General features: G+C 38.1%; 1 protein-coding gene across 1 annotated transcript in view; it reads left to right on the top strand.

Moving 5' to 3' along the window:
• The window catches only part of LOC107551185 (R-spondin-2-like), a 61997-nt gene that overhangs the window by 23126 nt on the left and 23003 nt on the right, over positions 1 to 15868 (top strand). The window contains exons 3-4 of the mRNA XM_016232713.1: positions 10821 to 10964; positions 11472 to 11660. Of these exons, the coding sequence (XP_016088199.1) occupies positions 10821 to 10964; positions 11472 to 11660 (333 nt within the window). The remainder of the gene's footprint in view (positions 1 to 10820; positions 10965 to 11471; positions 11661 to 15868) is intronic.

The following is a 15868-nucleotide window of genomic DNA, read 5'->3' as shown; positions in this document are numbered from 1 at the left end:
TATACGCACATATATACACACACACTGCCTATTTGTAGCACTGGTGTGTGAATCCTAATGCACAAACACGCTAGTTTAACATGGATTTGAGTGAGAGCTTAACTCTGTAAAAACATATTTTTGTCGTCACGTACTGTGAATACTTAAAGTGAAGTAAAACTGCTTTGTATTTGATGTTAAAAATGCTTGTAAGCTTGTTATGAGGGAACTGACAAATCTGTTTTTTATTTTTGTAAAGTTATGACTTTGCATATTGACATTTTTCCCCAGCATTTTCCATGTGCCATTATTGGTTTAAAGGCTTTCTGAAATACTTAGATCATGTAGGTCCCTTAAAACAGGAGGACGTTTATACGATTTCATTAATTGACTAGTTGGCTGTTGGAAGTCACCAATGCTTAGAAACAATAGCAAAATAGGAAAACAAATTTCTTATATTTGTCTGCAGATAGCATTATAATAGTCCTATTGGAATTGTGTATCCCTCTCCTTCCATGCCCTGTATTTTATTACCTTATTTTAACATTTGTGCCAGGCCTGAGACACTCTGGACCTTTGAGGTTAAGTGAAAAGCCTGAGGTGTTGGCTTTGAGTTTCATGTGAAAACAAAACTCTAACCAGTTGGATTGTTAAGCCAAACTCCTCACAGACAGACTTAAAACCTCAGAGGAGTGTGTCAGGACCTACAATACTAATAAACCCAGATGCTGTACAGACAACCCTGTATAATAATGAGTCCTTTTTCACTCAACAAACTTGATACAGATTTATCCGCCAATTTTATCAAAAGAGGAGGAGGGGAAACGTTAAAACGCCTCATTTACCATAAACTGGGTGTACCAATTGAGGCTATATAGCGTTATAGAGTTTTACCATCCTCGACCGCTGATCAAAATCATCAACCTACATTTTGTAAGTTCTTAAGCTGTGGGAAAAGACATGCTGTTTTCTGAGACCGTGTCCTCCAACCATTCATGGTCCTGGGTGAATTTAGATTTTAAATGATACTGATATGTTGCCAGTTAATCTGGATTCCTTTCATGGAGAACTTCTCCCAGAACAAAACTTCACATTGTCACGTAGCATCAAATCTCTGCGCAAAGCCTACTTTGATGTGATCGCTGTTTCAGTCATGACTTTGTAATCCTGCTTCGCATTTGACCCTCTTCCTTGAGTTATGCTTTTTCTGTCGTCTTCGCTAAGCTCCTCGTGTCTGTCAGTCATAATGGGATGTTCTATCAGGGTTAGTGCAAGAACTAATCATTGGGTCACTGGGAACAATTTCGAACACACAGCAACCATTCGAAGTCGCTCCGTTTTCTCTCTTGTCCAGGTTTTCAGCAGCACTTCATTCTTTCAAGAGACTGGAATGGTGGATTCAATTGGAGTTGATCATGTTTTTAAAAAACAGGCTCTGAAATCACTTAAGCAGCAGCTGCTTATCATTAGACCCTAAGTGTGTGTGTGATCCTATCTCATTTAAGAATGCTTTGCAGAATCGCCGGGCCTGAGCGAAAACAAAGGCAAAGAGGAGATAGGTTTGCACTACATCTGTGCAGACTCTTCCGCTGGAGCCGTGCGGTGGGGTCGAGCGCTTTTGAAATCCACTCACCAGATTGAATGCTCTGACCTACCTCTGGTAAGCATCATATGCGTGACTCAAGCATCTCGAATGAGTAGAAGGAGGGCTGGACTGGCTTTCCTCTTCTGTGAGAAGATGAGCCCAGTGTTTGGAATCTACTTTGAAACCAAGCTTACCTTGTTGCCAAGCTACAAGCTACTTGTAAATTAAATTTTAAATATTTAAATATATAATTATAAGTTTATATTATTGACCCTTTGCCGGGAGTTTGATTGAAAGACGATCTGACCAATCATAACGCTGAATCTGCCTTTTTGTCTGACAAACAAACCAGACAGGAGTAGATTAACGTTGGTGGACTTGAACTTGAAAAATATTACAGCAAAGCGCCTGATTACAATACTAAGTACTAATGCTATTAAATTAAAGATGATGTACCACAGAGCAAAAAAATGAACAGTGAAAGTAACAAAAACTTGTAAAATACATTTTAATGGGCATTTAATGCAAAAATAACCGAAGGATATACAGTCAAACCAAAAATTATTCAGAGACCAGATATAATTTTTTATATATTTTTTTACTAGTGGGTGCAGGACACTATAGTTCATTTATGTAAGTGAGGATAGCAAAATAAAGTAAACTGTGACAAATCATACCCAAAAATTCTTCATACAGTGGACTACCAGTAAAACTGATACAAATTTGGGACCAAAAATGATTCAGACCAAGTCTGGAAAAAAACATTGAAGTTGAGGTTTGCATGAAGCTGGGTGACAGCATGCCCAGGAGACTACAGGCTGTCATTAAGGCTAAAGGTTGCCCTTTTGACTATCAAGTATTGATAGTTGTGTAAATACTGCATACTAACAGCTGTCTAAGTTTTGGTTGATTGTAATCTATTACATACCTTTCTATCAAAGTTATCTAACAATATCAAGCTGAATTTGTTCTGACACAGTTTAACTCTGAGTTCTTGTTATATTTTATTACCATTTTCTAAACTATAGCGAATAAACTGTGATAATGTGAGAAATGTTGAAGGTGTCTGAATAAATTTTGGTTTGACTGTATCTATTTGATAAATGAAGTTAACCAACTAACATTATACATATTCTTTTGGTTTCTGTACCAAATATTTAAAAAATTTACAAATGCAATAAAAATATTGGTATCGGTACTCGGTATCGGCAAGTACCAAAAATAAAAGTATCGGTATCGGGCGAGTACTGGAAAAAGTGGTATCGGTGCATCCCTACTTCTGATATTCATTCATGTTTATTTCGTGTTGTAACTAGTTAAGAGGGAGAGTTAATCGATGCACGTGACATTTGAACTGAGGCACAACAGCGATCTGTCACAACACATTAAAGAGCCACAAAAAGGTATTTATTGTTTGAAGTTCTTAAAAAATTACAAAATTTAAAAGTTGAGACTGTAGCTGAGGTTACCAAATGTAACCTGCTCTGTCTTGTTTGTCGGTGTGTGATCCAGAGGTGGGGGCAAGTCACACATGTTCAAGTCTCAAGCAAGTCTCAAGTCCCTACCATCAAGTCTCAAGCAAGTCTCAAGTCACATATTGTTCTTGAAAACTATTGTCATGGCTTCCCCTATAACTTATTGATTTCTTTGATTTTATAATAAGAACTAAATTGACAGCTATGCATTTAAGGCTATGATAGGCCTACTCTATGGCATCATCAAGTCAAGTCTCAAGTCACTGGATCTCAAGTCCAAGTCAAGTCAAGTCATTTTCTTTATTTAGTCAAGCAAGTCACAAGTCCTTAAATTTGCGACTCGAGTCAGACTCGAGTCAAGTCATGTGACTCGAGTTCCCCACCTCTGGCGTGGTCAGTGTCCTCTTTGCTGCGCGATGTATTTTTCACTGTGCGAGAACATGATGTGTGGCGTGAGAGCACCATGGCTTGACGGACATAGCAACAGTAACTAAGGGGGCGGGTCTTTGCAAAGGGTCAATTGACTTAAAGGGATAGTTCACCTAAAATTAAAAAAAAATTCTGTCATAATTTACTCCCTTTTATGTCAATAGCTATGTTTCCATCCAAAGTTGAGAATTTAACTTGTGCGCAAAATTGCAATATCGCATAAAACATTTGCGAATTAAGCACCATTTCCATCCATCGAGTCAAAAAGGACAAAATCTTCACTTCCTGATAAACTGGCACTAAATATCACTAAGAAAAGTAGGAGAAACCTCTGAATATAATAATTTTCGTATATAATAAATTACTTGCGCCTCAGAACAAGCAGACGAAAAAGTTTAACCGACACAATTGTGCGCTTACGTTTTTATGGGCATTTTTAGAATTTATATGCATTAAGAGTTAAACAAAAATTACAAAAACACAACAAAATTACTAAATAAAACTGATAAAAAGCTAATTAATCAATTAAATCAATTAATTAATCAATAAATACTAAAATAACACTGTTTCACAGAAGAAGAAAAAACTTCTTTAAAATGACATGAGGGCATGTAAATGATGACAAAATGTTCAGTTTTTGGTGAACTGTCTCTTTAAGAGCAGAAATTATCTGGCACAAAAATATCATTAGGATATCAATTAGTGTAGCAACATCATACCCAGTGTATTAATACACCTAAATTTGCAGTGAATGCAACTAATAAAAAAAAAAGAATTTATATAAATTTTCATTTGTAATTTAATTAATTTATATAACTGATTTGAAAACTTTAACAAAAAGCTGGATTTAGCTGTTTTGCTGTAATATTACAATACTTATTTCATTGCAAAGATGAAAACGTAAAATACAGTGCAGGGAGTTTCAGAAACACAACTGACCGTTGATTCGTATTAATTTGTCATTGAGTGTTTTTTTTCTTCTTTCTTTTAACTGGTTTGTTGTCTTTACAGTGTTCAGAAAAATCAGTTTACAGAAAGTCATATTTGGAGTGCATGTTTAATTATTACCTGATCTCACTAGATTGTTTGACTGTGTTTGCGATAAAATATGAAATATAAATTAGTAGCCTCTCTGCTTTTGGTTAGTTGCTCCCATACACTGCTTCAGCCTACCACTGAAGCTAACCAGATAAAGAGAGGGTGTGGGAAGGATGAAGGATAGATAAATGCTAGAAAAGACACTCTGAATGTAGGGAGAAATGGTGCGATGGTACCATCAGTTTTTCCACAGGTTGTCAAGTGAAAGCCCTCTTCCTCATCGATCTTGAACCCTCCTATTCTCCTTTTATATTTGAAGTATTTCAGTGTCACCACAAGGAAACCCCCCAAGCCCTCTTTCTCGTGAATACATGAAACGGTTCCAGCCTGAGAATTAGGATAAAACTTGCAAGTAGAAACTAGTTTCAACCATAACCTTTACAGCAGCCATCAAGGTACTTAACAGCTTACTGATACTTCTCTTCACGGAGGCAGGGCTGTGAGTTTTAATGCTGACTTCATGACTTTATGAAATAATTTTCATGTGATTTATAGCCTATGTTAGTAAGCAGCCTTCCACTGAATGAAATACACTGGCCCCAGATGACCTCCTGTTTGTCCACATGTGAAGTTCTCTGTTCGCTCTTTACTCATATGGAAACCCTTTTAAAGCTTTCTGATTGCCAATATCCTAGACGTGTAGTTCAAGTATCACAGTTCATCCAGGACTAGTATATGTATTTCATCCAATTTGATACTATGTTTTATCGTCCCTGGTATTGTAAAATCTGTTCTTATTGTTCTGTTGTTGTAATTATTCCCACTTTGTCACTATTTTAAATGGTCGAATGCAGGCACCTGAGTAAGTCTGTTCGAAAGCTTCCTAAGCTTCTGAGTTTTACAGGTAGTTTTGGTGGACCTCAGCCACACAAAAAGACTTTAGTTGCCTAAAGTGGTACCCAAATGTAGTTAAAGAATCAACACAATTCTACAATATGTTCTTCCAATAAGGTAATGAGTCCCGTACCCTCTGGGATAGAATGGGTTGCAGTTAAAGTGATGTCATTTGGGACCTGCAAAAGAACAGTTGCTGTTGGCCCCTCTGTGTTACTCTCACACCAGAGAACTCCATTTGTCAGACAGTGAAAGTTGTACACCTATCCTTAACCCAGTTTTACAGGTCTGTTTGGTCATTGAAAATTTAGATGGCTCTTGTAAAGTTCAATTTAATATACTCTACATTTATAGAGACTTTAATAGTTGTCATTTTTGTTATTGTTATTGTGGTCTACAAAAAAATAGACTGTTAGGCCACACTTAATAGGAATAAATATCATTGCATTTAAAAACAAAACATCAAACCAAGTGGCATCTGTAAACAATTGATGTTAGACTTTTTCTCAACTGCTTTTAGAATGACTTTCCAACCAATTGGACTTTTAACTATTAATGCCTGACAACCACAATGTGTTTTTATTTAAATTACTTGTATTTATTTGTGCTGTTATATATTGTTGTATATATTGCCACTTGGTTTGATGCAATGACATGCTAATGCAATGACATTTATAAATTTTTATGTGTGACTTAAAGGTGAACTAAGCCATTTTTGTGCTTCTAGTGTCACTTAGCTGAACTACAAAAATAAAGCATGTTTTCAGACAACCTTTGCAATTACCCATTTCACATCTTCCCCAACTCAACAACACAAACAGCTCTAACCGGTCTATAATAGTGAACAGGTAAAATTAGGCTACTTTCAATCAAAGGTCAAACATATTATGAATACTTTTAACTTGAAGTTTAGCTTACCTGTCGAGAAGAAACTCTGCAAGTTTGTTGTATCGATTGAAATCCAAACTTTACATCAAATTCCTCAATCTTGTAAAAACACTGCCATTGTTTACCCTTGTTTTACCCCCGTTGTCTGTCTTTGTGTATTTTGGCAAGTCTTTGAATTTTGGCTTGCACTTCTGTAACAGAATCTAAATTTCTTTTTCACTGGCTAAACACCGGACTGAATTCAATGCTTGGATGAACATTTTATGGTCCTGAGACTTCCAAAGAAGTCACAAAACTGATTTAAAATTGGTGAACTTATCCTTTTAGTATCTAAATTAATTTGCAAGTAGCTTCCTCTCTTGCAGAAATGTGTACAATGCAAATAGATGCTCCAAGGTCCTCATGAAAAACCCAGAGGGCTTGTTGTACCCACTGGCAGAGCAAGATGACATTTTTGGGTGTGAGAAAGTCAACCGCATGATATGTTCACCATAAACAAAACAGGTCAGATGGCACAGGCTCTTTCAGCGAGGCACTTTCAATATGAGAAATGGAGAAATGCGGCCCGGGTTTAGCACTCCCCAAACATGGGCATCCATTTTGCGCCATAGATGGCTGCCGATTACTATGCATTGGTCAAGTGACCAATACATAGACTGGCTACCAAATTTACCCCTTGTTTACAAGGCACTGCCATATAGGATTTAAAAGCTGATTTTTAGTTGAAAAAGTAGTTACTGTTTCATGTTTAATTGCTTACAAATTAAGTAAACTTTCAACAGCCCTGGCTAACGTGGTTCGCAACCGCTTGAATATGACAATGGCTCGAATGTCCACAGTATAATTTGCTTTATTGTTTTTTGTTTCATCCAGACCACAGCAGAAAGGCATTCCTGCCACAAGTCTTTCAGGATTAGATCACCCCTAAAGCTTGATGATTCAACTCAGCATGCACTTGACTTGAAAACCACACTGAAACCCAAGTGGAAATAAAGGACAAACATAAATCTCAAGCAACAGTTTGCAGCGGAGTAGGCAATTTCATGTTCCTCTAATGTTCTGTTTAGGCTTATTTTGTGTCCCTCTTTGCATTGGGCTTTCATCAGATTCCCACCGTCTGTCCTTATTCCCATGTGTGTGTGAGAACAAGTGATCTAATTATGTCATATTAGTCTCCTGTAATCATCTAGGCCTTCAAAAGAGGCACCAAGGTTAATCCTATTGGAAGACCACCTTCATTGCATCTCAAGAACTTTTTTTTTTTTTTTTTAGTAGGGCTTCATCTAGCCCAGGGGTTTCAAACTCTATCTACAGTTGAGACTTTTAAACCCAAACTCATCAGATTCACTCATAGACACGTATACCATTACTAATATTCCAATGCAGTGATTTTTGATATTGCAGCATCTGCACATGATCATGGATGACAAATGACATTTCACGAAGAGTCAGTCCAATCACTGTCTGAGTCGTGTGCCAATAGATGCTCTTTTTGCTTTTTCCTGCTCAATTCCCTGAAGTAAGAGATCCAAAATTTGATGACAGCCTCCCTATGGCTGCAATATATCAGGCGGAGGACAGAGGCGGCTTTTCTGTTACAAAGCTCATTTATTAGCTGTTGCTCACTGTCATAGATTGGACATGTAAGGACACAGAGACTCCCAGAGCTCTGATTACTTTGGGAACAAAAGCGAGTGGATCCATCTGTGTGGCCTTCTTCTCCTCAGACTCCACGCCAAGATCTCTACAGCACAGCGTAACTCGACCAGCCAGAGCACGTGTTTATCAAACAAAAGATGCAGTTCTGCCCCGGTGTCTTGGCTGATGTAAAGACAAGGGTGTTAAAGACAATGACATGATGAAGATGTACTTTTTTGTTCTTGTTGTTCTTTTTTTTTCTTTTTAAATGGCATGTTTTACATTCTTGCCGTACAGCAAAACTACGAGACACTGCGGCTTGTCTCTTTAATCTGTGTGTCTCTTCGGTTCTGTCTAAGTGTGTATTACATTTGTTGCAACTATGATTTAGCAGTTAGAATGCATGTGAACATGACGAGTGGCACCACAAGTTCGAGTCTCGTCTCTGTAATAGTGTTCAACAATAAGGATGGCCCACTGACTTTTTGTAAAGGAAAAAATATTTTCTTTGTGAAGAAAAAATGTAAGAAAAATGTTAAAAATTATAATAAATAATAAAAGTAAAAATAAATAATAACAACAATGAAAAATAAATTTTAAAAAGTATCGGGTCCAGTGAAAATTTTGGCAGGGCGAAGCAGAATCAGAACTGGGCTAGCTGAAAACATCCTTGCATAATTTCTCCTAAGATTTCCTGTCATCTCTCTGCTAATAATTAAGCAATAAAATATTATGGTTGGACCTATTGTGTATGTAATTGGGCTTAAGGAGTGTTGCTTGTCATTAAGGACATACAGGACTAGAAATATTGGTTTTGAAATTGGCAAAAGGTAAAAAAATACCGTATCAAAGTCATTGGCCTGGGAGTGATAATGATGGTTATTATGGTTGTTGGAGTGCAATATGTGTGTGTGTGTGTGTGTGTGTGTGTGTGTGTGTGTTATTTTCTCTGCATGAGATTGTTTTGGACTGGTTAAAGAAAGCGTGAGAGATCAGGAAAAGTGGGCGGGGACTTCAGGGGTTCAAAGGAAGAAGGGGAAGGACTCGTTTGTTGGGAAGGAATGTAGTTAAGGAGACAGGCTGGTTAGCTGGAGATGGTCTAATTAGGGGGGTGTGATGGTGAGAACCTTCACAAAACCCAGAGAGGGTCAGAGATTAAAGCACAATCTTTATCTCTTTGTAATGTGCCAGATTTTCTCTTTCAAAACCTTTTTGAAATGCATGCTTACCTGCAGACCGGTAAAAGTGACCAATTTCCTGCCACAAACAGGTGCCCTGACTTACCTGAGTGGAACCTGCAACCAGCTTCACATGGTTGTGGATAGCTGAGTTCCAGTGCCTATCAGGCAATCAGCGTCTGAAGAAGCTTTTAAGAAGCACCATAAATTAGACAGCTCTCAGTGGCTCCTTTTAATTATGCAGGCCAGCGCATCGCCCTGTTGGTGTGGCTCATGTAATTTCGCTCTGCCTGACGTGCTATTTGCAGAGTCACAACTTGATGACATGCTGGCACACTGCCCTTGATATGCTGTGGCAAGGCGGGGCATGGGAGGATCGCTGTGGTGGTATTGCCTCCTTCGCGGTGTTTTGACCCTTGTTTCCCTTCCGCCCAACTCTGATCTTAACACAGCAGAACTTCATGATGTCCCGGACTAGATTATTGTACATAGGCCTAGACTACAACCTTTAAAAAAAATAAAAATAAAAATAAAATATATATATATATATACAGTGGGGCAAAAAAGTATTTAGTAAATTTGCTCAAATTTTATCTTAATGATACGTTTTTTATCATAATTATTTTAAGATAAGTTCCTGCCAAAACATTGATAAGATTTTATGCTAAATGTGTTCTTATGCTGAGTTTATGTTTATAATATGCCAAATTTGCACATGAATAATGATTGTTAAATTATCCTTTTTTTTTTCGTTTGGTCAGATTTTATGCTAATAAGGATTTTATTCTAAGTTCTTGTTAAAACTTTGCTCAGTTTTTATGCTAATAATGATGTTATGCAACATTTTTGTTAATTATTTTCTCAATTTTGTGGTAATAATGATTTTATATCATGTTCTTGCTGAAAATGTAAGGTTTTTTTGCTAATACTGATTTTACACTAATTTCTTGTTAAAACTTTGCTCAGATTTATGTTAATAATTGTAATGCCAAGTTCTTGGTGAAATATTGTTAAGATTGTATGCTAATACAGATTCCATGCTAAATTCTTGTTGAAAACTTAAGATTTTATGCTAATAATAATTTTATGCTAAGTTATTTTTTATAATTTATCAAATGTTATGCTACTAATTATTTTATGCTAAATTATTGTTAATAATTGTTAATTTTTGGTAATAATTTATTTTATGATATATTCTTGTTCATTATTTGCTAAAATTGTATGATAATAATGATTTTATGCTAGTTTCTTGCTGATATTTTATGTTCTTGATAAAAAACTATTTGTTAAAATGTCATGCTAGTAATGATTTTATGCTAATAAAGTATGCCAGCGCTTGCTCAGTCAAGAGAGGGAATGAGAATAAAACTTTCCTTCTAACTCTTGAATGCTTGGAGGTGTTCTGCTTTCCTTTCTTCTGTGAAGGGGTCATGATGAGGTAATTCCTCATTCCGGATGTCATCACGTCTTTGGAGTTCTATGCAGCCCTAAACTCTCACACCCCACACTCCCTGGCTCAGCAAGCATGTCAGAGGAAGTTGCACTGGAATATCTCACTCCCCTAAAGAGAAAAGCTTCACAAGGCATCAAAATGCCCTTTTCCCAACCCATAATCCCTCTCTCACACCGATCCCCTCCCCCACCCTCCAGTCTGCTCCAGATGAGGAGGTTTGTCTGCTGTCCCGACTGACGTCTGTCTCTCTTGTTTCTTCACAGGGTGTAGGATAGATAACTGTGAGGCCTGCTTCAGCAAAGACTTCTGCACAAAGTGCAAGCCTGGTTTTTACTTGCACAAGGGCCGTTGCTTCGAAAAGTGTCCAGAGGGTTTTGCTCCTCTGGAGGACATCATGGAGTGTGGAGGTAAGTAAACCTTTTTTTTATATACAAGCCTACTGGAGAATCCAGATAAAGCTGGTGGCTGTTCTGGAACATGATAACTGGTTTGAAACTGAGCTAAGATGGTCATTAGTTTTTCCAAGTTAGTCATTAGCATGAGGTAGACCATCTTAGACCAGCAACAAACCAGCAACCAACTGGTCAAACCAATTTAAGGTGGTAAAGCTGGCTTTTGGGACATAGTGGCTGATCAACCACCGAGTGATTGGCTAATGACCTTTTTCAACCAGCTAGAACCTGCTACTAAGTTTAAGCTAGATTTTACAAACATTGTCTGTTTATGATATTACATTCTTCAGTCCACAAAATACATAAAAAATACTATTTTTGTAACCTAAAATAAATGTATATTGTTCATTAGGTCTAATATTACTGTATTGTATCTTACCATATCCAGACTTTTCATAGTCTCTATCACTGGTTTTCATCATCATCTAGTTCTCTAAATTCTAGTTCTATTTCACCCAATAGAGGGTTGTGAGGTGGGCCAGTGGAGTGAGTGGGGGACCTGCACCAGAAGAAACAAAACCTGTGGTTTCAAGTGGGGTCTGGAAACCCGAACACGGCATATTGTGAAGAAGCCACCAAAGGACACGATACCATGTCCAACCATCGCAGAGTCCAGGAGATGCAAAATGGCTATGCGACATTGCAGGAGAGGTGAGTGTGTGCAACTGGATAAGCATATATGGATCTCCTTATACTTTCAATACAAGCCCTTGTTTAAGATACAAATCTTCCATTTCATCTGCAAATCATCAATTTTATTAGATTTCCAAACCTTCTTCACTCAAAGAAGGAAATATCACTGTGGCCTTTTCGTCGGCATCTCATCTGTTTAATCTCGAGCTCTGTTTTTTTGGATTGAAAAGTCGGCCGTCCAACCACAGCCCCTCGATTTGGGTTTTCAGTGTCGACTGACATTTTCATTCATGATTTATTATCATTTTTCCATGCTCACTTTAGCCAGCCCGCCTTAGGTTTTTTCTCTATCTTTTCTTGAGTGCGTATGTGTTCTCTCACTTATTCTCCTCTCCTTCCAGTGGAATTCCTTAAAGTATGAAATGCAGGTTTCCTCAATGGTACTCTGTTTCCTTTCTCTATGAGAGAGTTATTTGCTGTAGGTGGTGCATGTATTTTACCACTAAAATGAGAAGTCAAATCGGAGGGAAAATATTTTTTGAGTAAATACAGCCAAGGAAACATATTTTATAAAGTGTTTAGTTTTAGAAGAGATTGGCCAAGTTTACTCGAGAAATAATTACCGTATTCAGGAAGGCTTATCAGGGAAAACTTACGATGATAATTAATCGAGACGTTTCCTCGCAGCTTTTTTCATTCTGCTCACCTGAACAAACTTAAAGGGGTCATATGACGTTGCTAAAAATAACATTATTTTGTGTATTTGGTGTAATGAAATGTGTTTATGCGGTTTAAGGTTCAAAAAACACATTATTTTCCATATACTGTACATTATTGTTTCTCCTCTATGCCCCACCTTTCTGAAATGCGTAGATTTTTACAAAGCTCATTGGTCTAAAAAAGTGAGGTGTGCTCTGATTGGCCAGCTATTCAGTGGATTTTGAATGGCCGAATGCCTCAAGCGTGTGACGGAAATGTTACTCCCCTTAACATACTGTGATGCCGTCTCCCAGCAGGACGAGACTCAGTCCAGCTGCTCTGCTCGTGCACATGCCATCATCGGTTCTCTTTTAGCAGTTCAGCCAATGTACTGTTAGGAATAACTGAGTAACTCGGGATATTGGTTTATTTCGCGTCAGAGGGAGTGTCAGGCACGTTTATAAACCAAATAACTTAAGTAATTTGTGGATTAGTGCGTACTGGAGATGCGAACCGTTTCAAACGATTCAGTTCGATTTGGTGAACTGGTTCGACCGGTTCACTAAGAAGATCCGGTTAAATAGAACGATTAGTTTGAGATCCAGACATCACTAGACAAGACAAAACCAATAAAACCCATTACAAACGAGGCATTTGTTGCATCCAGTGGGGACATAATTACTGGTTATAATGACTTATACTGTCTTTTTACGCATTGCGTATCGCGCCGCGTAAACATGTCTCCCAGCCATGTTTGCATTTGTGATCGGAGAAACAACAAACAACAAGCCTACTCTACACTGCTCAAAACTCTCATTTGAATCATCATTGGCAAATTATTTAAATATAAAAACTCGCGTTTGAATCATCATTGGCAAATTATTTAAATATAAAAAAGACATACTTACAGCAACGTCATACTTACAGGCTGTGAGTCAGAAGCGCCAGACTGTCCTTGCAAAGTTGGAACTGCCCAACTTTATAGAAATAGCCTTTGTGCCACAGACGCATTAGGCTACTGGTTCAGGAAACAGTCCTCATCCATCCTCCATAAAATGCGCAGCACACATCTGAATATTTGGGTTGAACTGTTCTGGAACAGTGTTGTAAATACAACTTAACCACTGATTTCTAGTCGTGTCCTCTTTTGAAAGGCCAAACAAAGTAGTTTCGCTTTCACAACGAAACACCCAGCGACTCCACAGCATGGCAGCGGTGACAACAACAATATTACTGCAAGAATAAAAGTTAAGCCTTCTTTCTTTGCGTGAACATTTGGGTGGCGTTATGCAAATCTTCCCAGATCGTGACGTAGACATGTGGGGGCGTGTTGGAACGAGCCGTTTTAGGTAGGCATGGTTGACGCTTAACTTTAATAAAGAATATCTCTTTGATTTGAATCATCATTGGCAAATTATTTAAATATAAAAACTCGCGTTTGAATCATCATTGGCAAATTATTTAAATATAAAAAAGACATACTTACAGCAACGTCATACTTACAGGCTGTGAGTCAGAAGCGCCAGACTGTCCTTGCAAAGTTGGAACTGCCCAACTTTATAGAAATAGCCTTTGTGCCACAGACGCATTAGGCTACTGGTTCAGGAAACAGTCCTCATCCATCCTCCATAAAATGCGCAGCACACATCTGAATATTTGGGTTGAACTGTTCTGGAACAGTGTTGTAAATACAACTTAACCACTGATTTCTAGTCGTGTCCTCTTTTGAAAGGCCAAACAAAGTAGTTTCGCTTTCACAACGAAACACCCAGCGACTCCACAGCATGGCAGCGGTGACAACAACAATATTACTGCAAGAATAAAAGTTAAGCCTTCTTTCTTTGCGTGAACATTTGGGTGGCGTTATGCAAATCTTCCCAGATCGTGACGTAGACATGTGGGGGCGTGTTGGAACGAGCCGTTTTAGGGAGGCATGGTTGACGCTTAACTTTAATAAAGAATATCTCTTTGGATTTGAGACTTTAGTCTTTGCAACTTTACTGATCTTCTTTATGCACCAAGAGCTTGTAACACTCCAAAAAGAAAGGAAAAATTTAAATCGCATCATATGACCCCTTTAAATCTGATGCGGTCACTGACTTACGATACTGTCACACCAAGTACACATGTAATTTCAATTTCGGAGGTCAGTAAAGGACAGCACATTCACATTAAGAAAGTTTTTTGACTGATTATGGAAAGGTTAATTGTCAACCCAGAGACCTGAGGCAATACAAAGTTGAACTTAAAAGTTTCCACTGCTTATTTAGGTACCTCAGTCTTGTACTATATCTAAATTTCCATAAAGTCCACCTCAGTATCAGGTCACAGCCACTGAATTTTGCTCTATGAGCTATTACCAGTTTTGAATGCATCGTTAAAGCTGAATCTATTCATCTTCACTCAAATCATTTGTAAATAAAAAAATGGCCTACATTTGTACACAGACACTATGACAGTTGCTTTAGTGAAGTGAAGTGACGTGGCATGTGGCCAAGTATGGTGACCCATACTTGGAATCAGTGCTCTGCATTTAACCTATCCAAAGTGCACACACACAGCAGTGAACACACACACACACCGTGAACACACACCCGGAGCAGTGGGCAGCCATTTATGCTGCGGCGCCCAGGGAGCAGTTGGGGGTTCGGTGCCTTGCTCAAGGGCACCTCAGTCGTGGTACTGAAGGTGAGAGAGAGCACTGTACATTCACTCCCCCCACTTACAATCCCAGCCGGTACGAGACTCGAACCCGCCAACCTATTGTGTTACGAGTCTGACTCTCTAACCATTAGGCCACGACTTCCCCTAAAAAGAAAGTTGGCCACGAAAGTTGTAGAAAGTTGCTGAATGAGTGTTCAGACATGTCACATGACACTTTTCCCCATCGAGTGGTTGTAAGGTGGAGAAGGAAGGTTGGAAATAGTGATTTTCTGGCACGTTGTCCTTCTGTACCCTACATTGGCTCTCTCCACAGGAATTTTTCCCTCCTCTTGACCTTTTCCAAGAGTATTTTATAGTCATCTTTAATTAAAACTGGCATTGTGATGCATGGTTACTGGTCTCAATGATCTCATCTGAGGTCAGTGAGCCATTGTTAAAGTCTTAACTGAACACGGAATGAAGCTGTTCCTTTGTTACCTTTAGAAATCACTTTGCAAGTAAGCTTATAGAAGCCCTACATTGTTATATGGTCACGTGGAAGTGTTTTGCATCCCAAAGCAAAAATGCTTAATCAACATCTCTTATCGACAATTAATCGATTGTTGATTAATCGTTCACATCCCTAATACTGACACAATATTTTAATACAGATATCACTGAATAAAATGATAACTTGTAGTTCAGAATGTGAGTCATTTGTCAAACTGATTCAAAGCAAAGTAAATCTTTTTTTTTGAACAACTCCCTCTTAAGAGTAACTAGTTAACTATATGTTTTTGATTCACTAAAAAAAATTGTTTAAAAGAGTAATTTATTCATGAATCAGGTTACACACGTAGCCCTATGGCTCACAAGTAGGGGTG

The sequence above is a fragment of the Sinocyclocheilus grahami genome, unplaced genomic scaffold, assembly GCF_001515645.1.
Source record: "Sinocyclocheilus grahami isolate Dianchi unplaced genomic scaffold, SAMN03320097.WGS_v1.1 scaffold417.1, whole genome shotgun sequence".
NCBI classification, from domain to species: domain Eukaryota; kingdom Metazoa; phylum Chordata; class Actinopteri; order Cypriniformes; family Cyprinidae; genus Sinocyclocheilus; species Sinocyclocheilus grahami.
This window is presented reverse-complemented; position numbering and strand designations above follow the sequence as displayed.